At 51.2% G+C, this 11,754-nt stretch overlaps 1 protein-coding gene across 2 annotated transcripts; it reads left to right on the forward strand.

Annotated features, from left to right (window-relative positions):
* Window positions 1–4,631: 4,631 nt before the first annotated feature.
* Window positions 4,632–9,701, forward strand: Pla2g2e (phospholipase A2 group IIE). Of its 2 annotated transcripts, XM_021201241.1 has the most exons (5): window positions 4,632–4,769; window positions 6,125–6,198; window positions 7,253–7,391; window positions 7,572–7,678; window positions 9,320–9,701. In XM_021201241.1, the coding sequence occupies exons 2-5, from the start codon at window positions 6,159–6,161 to the stop codon at window positions 9,460–9,462; spliced, it is 429 nt and encodes a 142-aa protein (XP_021056900.1). In that variant the 5' UTR covers window positions 4,632–4,769; window positions 6,125–6,158; the 3' UTR covers window positions 9,463–9,701. The 2 variants fall into 2 exon arrangements, with proteins under 2 accessions (XP_021056900.1, XP_021056901.1); XM_021201242.1 differs by lacking the exon at window positions 4,632–4,769 and having other exon boundaries at window positions 6,111–6,198.
* The last annotated feature ends 2,053 nt before the right edge of the window (window positions 9,702–11,754 follow it).

An 11,754-nucleotide genomic window follows, 5' to 3' on the forward strand; every position in this document is an offset into this window, starting at 1 on the left:
AAGTTATAGCACCTTATTCTGATTAACTTAATCTTAAAGGAACTTTGGTGAAAGCAGGCTGGAAGGAGGAGCTAATCCCTTGGGCCTTGTGAAGGAAGGACCCAGGTAGTCTCTGTTGCATGACTTTGGGGACAGCTTCATTATGGAACCAAGGGCAGAGCTTTTCTGTCCCATCTGCCTTTCAGGAGGTTTTATGACTTGTAGAAGATGGAACCTACTTGGAAGGAGTGGGAAACATGGAAGGATGGGCTTGTGGGTTATAGCCCAGCCCTGCTTCCAGCCCCATTGCTCTCTGCTTCTCCTGTCATCTGAGATGCAACAAACTCTCATCCAAATGGAGCTGCCCACCACGCTTCCCCGCCATGATGGATTCCAGTGTCTCAAGCCAAAATAAATCCTTTCTCCTTTAGGCTGCTTCATGTCAGGCATGTGATCACAACAGTGAGAAAATTAATAAATACAGCATCCAAGGATAATTCATCGTCCCCTTCTCTGTGACTATCAAAGTAATAAGCCCCACACCTCTGTCAAGGATACACACATATTTCCCTGCCTGTGTCCCCGAGATCACCAGGAATTATTTCATGCTCTCAACCAACAGCATTGCAAGCATAAATGTTTGCTGGTGTGGATGCAGTGAATTATTTTCTCTTTATGAATAAGGGGTTGGTAGTCAGGCATGTGACCCTGTTCTGAACATTTCCAGGCAACTCAAGGGTGGTTCCTTCTGCTCTGGAAGCTTCTTTATATTGGAAGATTTCCTGGGTTGGTTAGCTTTTACTTTGAGATGTGCCTTTTGTATTGCCAGCTTCCTCATACTTTTAAAAGAATTTATTTTAATTTATATGTATGTGTATGTATCTCTGTGTATGTGTGTGTCGTGTGTGTGTGTGTGTCTGTGTGTGTGTGCGCATGTACAAGTGCATACAAAGGCCAGAAGTGGGCATGATATCCCCCTGAGCTGGAGTTACACGTTGCTGTGAGCCACCCAATGTGGGTGCTGGGAACCAAATTTGGGTTCTCTACAAGAGCAGCAACTTTTAACTGCTGAGCCATCTCAGCCCCCTCTCACAGTGTTTTTGTTTGAGGTATCAGGGACTCCAAAGCCCAGGGCTGTTTTTTTTTTTTTTTTTTTTGGATTTATTTATTTATTTATGTAAGTACACTGTAGCTGTCTTCAGACACTCCAGAAGGGGGCGTCAGATCTTGTTACAGATGGTTGTGAGCCACCATGTGGTTGCTGGGATTTGAACTCAGGACCTTCTGAAGAGCAGTCGGGTGCTCTTACTCGCTGAGCCATCTCACCAGCCCAGCCCAGGGCTGTTTACCTGATCTATCTATCACTGAGCTGCCTCACCAGCCCAGCGTTCACATCTTCTCTTGTTGGCATTTCTTCCCAGGCTTGCCATTTCTCTTGGGCTAAACGAATTCAGAGTTTTGGGAGGTTTGATTGGCACGGTGCTACCTGGGCCATCGTGGGTATGTTATAAGAGTGATACATGGATTGAAACCTGGTGCTTACAGACAATGTCTCCGAGGGGCTGGAGAGCTGGCTTAGTGGTCAAGTAGTTGGTTCCCGACACCCACATTGGAGAGCTCTCGACCACATATAACTCTGTGTGACCCTGAAGGAGGAGTCAGCCAGCTTCCATGTGCTCCCCTCTGCAACCAGGATGGGGTCAGACTGAACAAAGCTAAAGTCTTCTGAAGTCTGAAGAAAGTCAGCTTTCTCTGCTTTCCCCTAAGGAGAGGAGGAAGCAGGAGGTCCTTTGACACATGTGGCCATCTTCCAACCATAGAAGTCAGCTTAAGGACAAAAGTGATACTGAGAAGGGACAGGGAAGGAAAGGACCGAAAGGCATACAGAACATGTCCCATCATCCACCCAGGCCTGAAGGCTCCTCCTGTACTTTCAGATTCTTTACTGGCTGTAACTAGTAGGCAACTCACCTGCCTTTGCTCTCCAGTGTATCCCCAGTGCAGAGTAGGTCTCCAGCACAGAGTATGTCCCTAGCACAGAGTAGGTCCCTAGCACAGAGTCCCCAGCACCAAATAGGTTCTCAGTTTAGTTTATTGCCTGAAGAAGCATTAATAAGATCACTGCACGTGATGGTTCATCATCATCATCACCCTGACAGAATTTACAGTCACCATGGAAACACACACTCCTGGGTATGTCTCTGAAGAAACTTTTAGAAAGTTAACAGAGGAGGGAAAGTGGCCGGCATCGTCCTAAGGGCTGGGATGAATGAAGAGAAAGCAAGCTGAGCACCATCCTCTCTCTCTCTCTCTCTCTCTCTCTCTCTCCCTTCTCTGTGTATGTCTTTCTCTGTGTGTCTCTGTCTCTGTCTCTCTCTGTGTGTCTCTCTCTGTCTCTCTGTGTGTGTCTCTCTCTGTTTCTGTGTGTGTCTCTCTCTGTTTCTGTGTGTGTCTCTCTCTGTCTCTGTGTATCTCTCTGTGTCTCTGTCTCTTTCTGTGTGTGTCTCTGTTTCTGTGTGTGTGTGTGTCTGTCTCTGTGTGTGTCTCTCTCTGTCTCCCTCTCTGTGTCTCTCTCTGTCTCTGTCTCTGTCTCTGTCTGTGTGTGTCTCTCTCTGTCTCTGTCTCTCTCTGTCTCTCTGTCTCACTCTCTGCCTCACTCTTTGTCTCTCTCTGTCTCTGTCTGTGTGTGTGTCTCTCTCTGTCTCTGTCTCTCTCTGTGTCTCTTTGTCTCTCTCTCTCTCTCTCTCTGTCTCTCTCTGTGTGTCTCTCTGTCTCTCTCTCTGCTTCTTGACTACAGAAGTGATGTGAGCAACTGCTCCATGTCCCTGCCCCGTGACTTCCTGCCACAGTGGACTGTACACCCTTGAACTATGAGCCAGAATACGCTTCCCCCTCAACCCCCCCCAAGTTACTTTTGTCTGATATTTTGTCACAGCAACTGGAAAAGTGACAAACACAGCCACTTTGTTCAGAGGGCTCCACAGGGTCCTTAAGACTCTAGGAAACATAGGAAGCCTGTGACAGGAAGTTTAAGATAATAGCTGTCTAGCAGCAGTGCTCACGGCTCTCTAGGGAATTAGTAAATCATAGCCTTTGATTTGATGGTGATGATTGTATTGACTTCTAAACTAAAAGAGGGGTGTGTGTGTACATGTGTGTGCTGTGTATGTTGTACGAGTGTGCCTCTGTATGTATGCATGTGTATGTATGTATGTGTATGTGTGTGCATGTGTGTATGCATGTATATGTGTGTTGTACAAGTGTATATACATGTGTGTATATGTGTATATGTGTTGTATAAGTGTGCACATGTGTGTGCACACATGTGTACTCATGTTGCATGAATGTATATGTGTATGCATGTGTGTGCACATGTGTGCATGTATGTATATGTGTGTACATGTGCACATGTGTGTGCTTATGTAGTATACATGTGATGCATACCTGTACTCGCAGGTATACAAGCCTATGAATGTGCAAGAGGCCAGAGGAGGACATCAGGTGTCCTACTCTCTCACTCTCTACCTTATTCCCTTGAAACAGTCTCTCTCAATTGACACAGAGACAGCCAGCAGCCAGCAAGCCCCAGCCATCCTCCTGTCTCCACTCCCTAAAGCACTGAGGTTCCAGACATGCACAGACACACTTGACTGTTTATGTGGGTGTCGGGGATTTGAACTCAGGCCCTCACGCTTATGCAGCAAACTGTCTCACTAACGGAGCCCAGCCCCCTGAAACCCTGTACTCCTTTTTATTATTTTGGACATGTAGCTCATGCTGGCCTTAAACTCCTACACACACAAAGACGCTCTTGCCTCTGCCTGCTGAGCGCTGAGGTTCCAGATGTGCACCCACACACCCAGGTCACACAGATCAGAGCATCAGATCCAGGGCATCAGATATGCCAGGCAAGCACTGCACCAACTAGGCTGTCTCTCCAGCCCCACCAGAGATACAAATGTACACCAAGCGCAAGAAAATGGTACTGCAGTCTGAGCTCCTCAGTGCCTCCTCACACACATCCATCCCGACCTCCACGCCAACCACTCCAGCCGCCACCCTGGACCCTATCCTTCCACACTCCGACTACCAAGTAGAGACAGTGGTCCCATGAGCGTGCTGGAAACACAGGCTCCCTGCATGCTTTCCCCCACCCCACCCCCAATATTGATGGGTTCCCCCTGAGGACAAGACTGCCCACAAAAGCCTTTCCATCTCATGTCTTCTTTGTCTGGCTTACAGCCCTAAAAACTCAGTCTAATTATCTCCATTTTTCTAGATGATGAAGTAGGCTCTGAGAGGCCCCTAAGTGAAGATGGGGGTATTCAGGTCCTGGTTTTGCTGTAATTTCTGCCACATTGCACAAGAGGTGTGAAGGCCCTAACACCAACATCCTTTCTGGGATGTCTGAACCCCTCCAAGTCCAGCCTCCATTAGCATTGCACTGCAAACTTCAACGGGGTAGCCTCCTCCAGGAAGAGAATCCAGAATCCAGGCTTCTCTTGCGCTCCCTACACCCAGGGACTAAACCTCTGTTGCCATGTTGTTGGGAGTCAGCTGTTTCTGTGACTCATGGTTTGAGGCCTCATGACCCAGGCCAGAAGCCAGGGACAGCCAGAACAACTCTCATTAAAATCAAAAGGAAATGGCAAGAAAAGGGACCTCTCTCAGTAGACTGTGACTCAGAGCTGCAGGGTGTACCAGGCAGGTGGACCCGGTCCCCATCACCTCTCACCTCTGCAACAGGGACAGAGCTTGTAGTACCCAGATGCTCCTGGGGGGGGGCAAAGGTGGGGGTGTAGTTTCAGGAGGGGGATGGGTAGGGTTGGAGATGGGGTTGAGGCCCTGTGTATAGAGCCTTGTTTACAGCTTCCCCTCCTGGGTTCAAAACCTTTCTTCCCCAGTCACATAGCCCAGGGAGTCGGGCTTCTCAGAGTTCTCCTCCTGACTCTTCCGAGAAACTTCCCAGGAACGGGTCACTTTGGCCAGGGCGGCTGGATTCCTTCCCTTGAGACCCAGCCAAGGCCACAGAAAGCAGACAGACCCCCAGGCCCTCAGAGCAGCTGAGGCTTGAAGCTGGAGAAGGGCTCATTAGTCACGTGCCCTGGGTGCCTCCTCCCATGAGAGTCTTTCCCCGAGAGTGGAAGAAAAATAGAGAAGAGAGAATTAGGCTTTATAATTGTGCTATTATAAAGTCAGACATAGTCCAGGCTGTATTAACATCATACCTCTGATTTTATTTAAAAAAAAAAAAATCGTGGTCTGAGTAGCACAGTGCCCCCAAACCCCCACCCTCAGCCCAAAGGAACTAAGTTGGCCCTTGGTAAGTCCTTTAGAGCTACCTGGGTCCACATTCCAGCCTCTTATTTACTGAGGTGTCTGTCTGTCTGTCTGTGTCAGTCCCCACCCCACCCTCCATCCCCTGTCACATGGGAATAATGAAAGCCTAAGCGTGGCGGGGCTATGGAGGGTCTTTGGCCCTGTGTATGAGTGGTTCACCTGTGGCCCTGGACATGCTCAGTGCGAGCCAGTTCTCACGAAGGAGGTGAGGCAGGGTGCCTCTGTCTCTGTAACACAGACAGGAACACTGAGGTCCCAAGCAAGGGAAAGGGCCTGTCCAGGGCCTCGCGATCCGTGGTAGAAACAGGATTCAGAAGGCCCTGGGTGTTGACAGCTCCAGATGGCCGAGTTATCTCAGTCACCAGTCATGAACAGGGACAGCTGGGGAGGAGCGCTTCTGCATCGGAAACTCAGAACTTGGCTCCAGGAGAGCTTCAGTTTCTCCACAGCACTGGGCTTCATCCAATGAGTTGGTTAAAAGGAAATGAGCACAATAGGAAGCATGGGGGAAAATGGGGCACGGACCCCAGGAGCAAGGTTGGCAATTTAGGAGTGTGGGGGGCCCAGAGAAGGTGCAACAGAAGGAAAGATGGCCACACGACTGTCCCATCCCTGTTTTCACACACCCTCAGAAGCAGAGCCCCCGGGGAAACTGGCTGGCCCCTCCCCTGGGAACTTAGTCAAAGTGTTATTGCATCACTGGGCACTCAAGGGTTAATGACGGGGAGTGGACAGGCCCTGTGTATTTAACTAATTGGGAGGTGGCCGGAGATCAGAGGCCCCTGCTCACTTCCTCCCACTGCAGCAGGCTCCCATGCCCCCTGCCTACCTCCCCCAGGATGAAACCTCCCATTGCCCTGGCTTGCCTTTGCCTCCTGGGTAAGTGACTCTCGGGACCTCTCTCCTCCTCTCAGACCCCACCCCACACTCTGGATACCTGAGCAGGGCTCGGAGCAGGGCATCATGGGTACTAAGCGCTAGCCTGCCTTCCCACCACCACCCACCTGGCCATCCTAAAGCTCCTGAGGTGCCTGCAGCCTGAGCCAGCACTGACTGGAAGAGAGGGAGGGCAGGGAAGAGGGGAGAAGAATGAAGTGGGAAAAGGTGTGGGAGCCATGGGATCCCCAGCCTGTGGGGACGAGTGCCTCCCCACCGAGGAATCAGAAGGTTCTGGATCGGAGCTGCTGGGGAGACAAGGGCTGAGGGCTGAGGAGATTCAGATTTTCCTAAGAGAGATGTAAAGAGTGTAGAGAGCCAGTATATTGTGAGGAAGTGAAGCGGAGTGAGGAACATGGGGTGAGTAGGAGGCTGAGTTCGAATCCCCAAGACCTACATAAAAGCTAGGCATTGAGACACACATCTGTAACCCCGGGGCTGTGGAGGAGTGAATCTTGGCAGCTCGCTGGCTAGCCAGTCTAGCCAAATAGGCAAGGTCTAGGTTCACCGAGAGGTTCTGCCTCAGTGAAGTGGAAAGTAAAGGAAACTCTACCAACCATGGCTTCCATGGATATGCCGGTATGGGTGACACAGACAACACACACAAACAAGCACACAGGTCCGGGGGTGGCTACCTAGGGGATCAAAGCACAATGCCTTCCGGAGCATCATTACTTAGTATCATTGTCATTGATAGCTGGGAGCATGTTACTTAGTGTCATTGTCATTGATAGCTGGGAGCATTGTTACTTAGTATCATTGTCATTGATAGCTGGGAGCATGTTACTTAGTATCATTGTCATTGATAGCTGGGAGCATTGTTACTTAGTGTCATTGTCATTGATAGCTGCTTGCTTTGGAGTGGGGAGGTTTACTGAATCCTTGGGGAAATGTCTGGAGTCAGATCTGAAGGGGACTCCGTGATGGGTCCCTGGATGCAATGCGCTATGCTCACTGGCTCTGCGGAACCTTGTGGCCTCTGCCGCCGTTTCTGTAGTGCCCCTGGCTGGCGGGAACCTGGTCCAGTTTGGAGTGATGATTGAGAGAATGACAGGAAAGCCCGCACTGCAGTACAATAACTACGGCTGCTATTGTGGCGTCGGTGGCTCCCACTGGCCGGTGGATGAGACGGATTGGTGAGGAGGACTGCCTGGAGGATCTGGGGGAGCAGCCTGGGAGGAAGGAGAAGCTGGGGGCACCTAGACAGCAGGGACTCGTACTCTACTTACATCCTGGGTCCTGGGGTCCCAGGAGCTGCTCCAGCCCAGCCCAGCCTGACTAACAGCCCCCCCCCCGGGTTAACTCTGCCCCCACAGGTGTTGCCATGCCCATGACTGCTGCTATGGCCGCCTGGAGAAGCTGGGCTGTGACCCCAAGCTGGAAAAGTACCTCTTCTCTATCACTCGGGACAACATCTTCTGTGGTAGGTGACCAACCCTGGAGCAAGCCAAACACGGGGTAGGCAGGAGTCCCTCCAGATGGTGACTTTGATGCTTGTCACAGGGCCAGACCCTTTAAGCTTCCCATCATCACATAAGAGTGGGAACACCCGTCCACCGTTTCTGATTCTTACCCGGCATCTGGGCTGTACAGCCTCGTGACCCACCCATATAGCCCTTGCCCAGGCTCAGCCTCTGGGGAGCCACCAGAAGACGACAGAGCTGAGCCACATCCAGAGCTAGAGTCCAACAATCCTCCCCTAGGAGGAGCCAGGAGGGGATGTGACTCTGGAAAGCAGACCCCACTCTCACAAACTGTTTGCACCCACTGGGACTGCTAGTCTGGCTCTGCCTCTCTCCCTTTGCCCAGTTCATTGCCCATTGGGCTCTATTAGGTTTCTCCAGGCCTTATCTAGGGAAATAGCCTTAACCAAGAATACCCAAAACGGCACTTAAATCAGAGTTTTCGTCACAATGTAAAAGCCAGGTATAGTTGGAGGCGAGGAGGCCCTGGTGGGTGGAGGGCCCAGGGAAGCACCCAGGCAGCCTAAGGATTGGGCTCAACACAGAACTCAGGTCTGGGCCAAAGTGTGAGCTAAGAGATCTCTCACCCCGGCAGCTGCATCAGGTCCTCGTCACTGAGGGCTCAGGCAAGGGTCGGGGAGTCCCCAGTTGGGGTGGCACTGAGAGGGTGTTCAGGGAGGAATCAGGCTGAAGGGATACAAGCACTTTGCCTTATGCCCCCCACCCGTTGAACAAGGGAATGAATGGTCTGTAGAAAACCTGTGAGATTCTTTGCCTGTTGCACTGAGATAGCCCCGCCCATTCCACACTGAGATAGCCCCGCCCATTCCACACTGAGATAGCCCCGCCCATTCCACAGCTGCTCACTGTTAGGACCTCAAGTCCTGCTGACATAGCAGGTATGGGCAGAATCCTGAAGGGAGATGTTCACTTTGAAGGGGAAATGAGACACCACACCCTTCTAGACAGGGAGGTGTATACCCGGGGACAAAAAAGAGCCAAAGCTACCCCGGGCAGAAACAGACAACCACAGTGGACGGAAAGAAGTCTTCCAGGCACCTGGCGACTGCCATGAAGATGCCAGCCGGCTTTCGGGAAGGCGGAATGGGCCAGTCTGATACCTGGGCTGGGTGCAGGTTCTGTCTACTCTGATTAAGACAGGCTGAAGTCCCGAGAAGCCCCAATGTTAGCCTCTAGCCCCGATCCCAGGCATCTCTAACATCACCTATGGGCAGGTTGTTCCAGCCCTGGCAGGAGGAAGGTGAGAGGTTGCAAAGCCTCTGGCAGGAGGGGGCTAAGAGGAGGGGGCGTGAGGTTGGAGAGGAAGAAAACACCCGGGGCAAACTTTTGGCTTTCATTGTGTCCTGGAGCTGGCAAGCCAGCAGCAACCAATCCTTGACCGGCTAAAGTACCAAGCATGCCCTTGGGCTTGGGCTTCCACAGGAAGTAGGAAAGGGGCTAAGGATAGGACTGGGAAGCTGGACCACAGAGCAGCCAGGAACCACCATCACCCTGCCCACCACCCACCCCCAGCGCCCAGCGCCCTGCTCCCAGCCCGCAGCTGCCACCTGAGTCCCTGGCTTGTTTCCATCCCCCTCTAGCTGGTAGAACGGCTTGCCAGCGGCATACCTGCGAATGTGACAAGAGAGCCGCTCTCTGCTTTCGCCACAACCTGAGCACTTACAACTGCAAGTATGCCCACTACCCCAACAAGCTGTGTACTGGGCCCACCCCACCCTGCTGAGGGCCCTGCTCGGCTCCATAGCCACCCCAGGCTGCTGCAGTCTCAGGCCTGGAGATGCTCAGAATCCAGATTCCTCTCCTGTAAACTCATTCCGCCCCTCCAGAGATCATGAGCCCTGCTCTCTGGCCTCCAGGACCACACCTGATCCACAGGAGCCACGGGACTCAGTGCTCACAAGATCCACTAAGTCGCCTCTGGCATCTCAATACCCTCTTCTGAATAAGAGATTCTATTTTCCTTTAACAGTCTTCCATTATTTCTTCAGACTTTACACAGTTGTTTACCTGCGTTCCCCCATCCATCCATCCATCCATCCAGTCATATTTTGAGCACCTATCCTGGGCCAGCACAATGCTAAGCACTGTCACACAGTAGGGACAGAGGTGACATGGTGGCTCCTGTCTGTAGGACCAGCCATAAGTCCTTTGTTTTCTATAGCAGTCAATTCCCACGTTTCCATGCCCTGAAAACTCAGGCGTTGAAACAGCCTGACCCGAGCTCACAGAGACCCACCCACCTGCCTCTGCCTCCTGAGGGCTGAGGTGAAGGTGTGTGTCACCATGCCCAGGCAACAACACCCCTCTCTCTCTCATCCTCTCTCTCTCTCTCTCTCTCTCTCTCTCTCTCTCTCTCTCTCTCATCCAAGACTGTCATGGTTCTCTCTGGAAAGAACATTTCTGGCCAGATGGCTTACTATGAGAAGCAAAAAAAAAAACCAAAAAAAAACAACACCCTAAATATATGTCCCTGTTGTCATCAGACCTCAAAACGCCCCCACTGGCAAGGACTAATTTAGATGGGAAAGCAAACCCATCTTGTCCACCTTTTAAAAAACAAAAACTTTTTTTGTTGTTGTTTTCTTTTGAGATGAGGTCTTATGTAACCCAGGCTGGCCTTGAACTTGCTATGTAGCCAATGATAACCATGAACTTCTGACCCTCCTACCTCCACCTCCTGAGTGCTAGGATTCTGCGATTTAACAACTGGTTTTACACAATACTGGGGAGAAACCAGTGTGGGCTAGGCAAATGCTGTATCAACTGAGGTCTGCCTCTAGTTCAATCTCCTTTTTGGATAGATGGGAATCTGAGGGTTAGAAGGACAATACTCTGCCCAGAAGGTGAACTCACTCCAGGCCCTTCACTGCTTGAAGAAATGTGCACCATCTACTTCATCATGACATTCAGGTATGGCTGCATTAAGTGCACCTAACAGATGGAAGGTCCAGGTGTCGTGTCCATGCAGGTGTCCATGCAGGTGTCCGTGCAGGTCAGCTGTGAGCCTACACAGCTGACTCGGGCTCCAAACACAGAGTCAGAAAAGAAGAGTTCAGCATGTTAAGATCATTAAAGGGTTCCCAGCAGGAGAGACCCGTGGCAGATTTTACTCCTAACTACAGCGGCAACACCTCAGCCATCTGTAATAGGTGGGCAGCAGCCTGAGTGAGAGGAATCTGGTCCATGGCTCAGAGCAGCATAACCATCGCACAGGGCGAGTCTCACACAGGACGTCTGATAAACATCCACTCCCTTTGTCCTTTTCATGGTATAACAAGATCTCTGCAAGCTTGAAATCAAAGGGATGTGTCATCGGGAACTTTGAAAGGGGAAGCATCTCATCACTTGAAAAAAAAGGGGGGGAGGGGGAAGAAATGGGCGGCAGGTGCGTCTGTTGTGACTGACTCAAACAAGGCCATAAAGCAAAAAAATGGCTTGGGAGGGACAACCAGCCTGACCCTCATTTGACAGGAAGTGTGGTCCTGGGGCACCCTCTGGTGGCCATCTTTCAGATTGTTAGGAAGGATATCGACTCTGGCTTATACCGGGTTTTCTGACTCTTTCCTGACTCAGGTGGCCAAAGTGCACCCTGGGCTAGTGACAAGTGGCCTCACCACCACCATGGGATGACAATGAACATGAAGACAGGGGAAAGTCTAGAAAAGGGGCCTGCAATGTGTGGGGATATCGGAGGTTGTTTCTGGATATGGTTGACTGTAGGTCATTCTTGATGAACTTACAATTATATAACTACCCAATAACTGAAATACTTTGAAACAAGACTCCTGAGCAGCCCACGGTGACCCAGCTTACATCTCAGGCCAGGCTGTAAGCCTGTGGACCACAGGGTCTTCAGTTTTCCCAGGACTCAATAACTATTCAGTGAATGAATCCAGAGTCTGTCTAGATCCCTTTGGCATGAGTCTGTCCCAGAGCCTGTCTAGATCCCTTTGGCACGAGTCTGTCCCAGAGCCTGTCTAGATCCCTTTGGCACGAGTCTGTCCCAGAGCCTGTC

The sequence above is a fragment of the Mus pahari genome, chromosome 6 (genome assembly GCF_900095145.1).
Source record: "Mus pahari chromosome 6, PAHARI_EIJ_v1.1, whole genome shotgun sequence".
Lineage (NCBI taxonomy): Eukaryota > Metazoa > Chordata > Mammalia > Rodentia > Muridae > Mus > Mus pahari.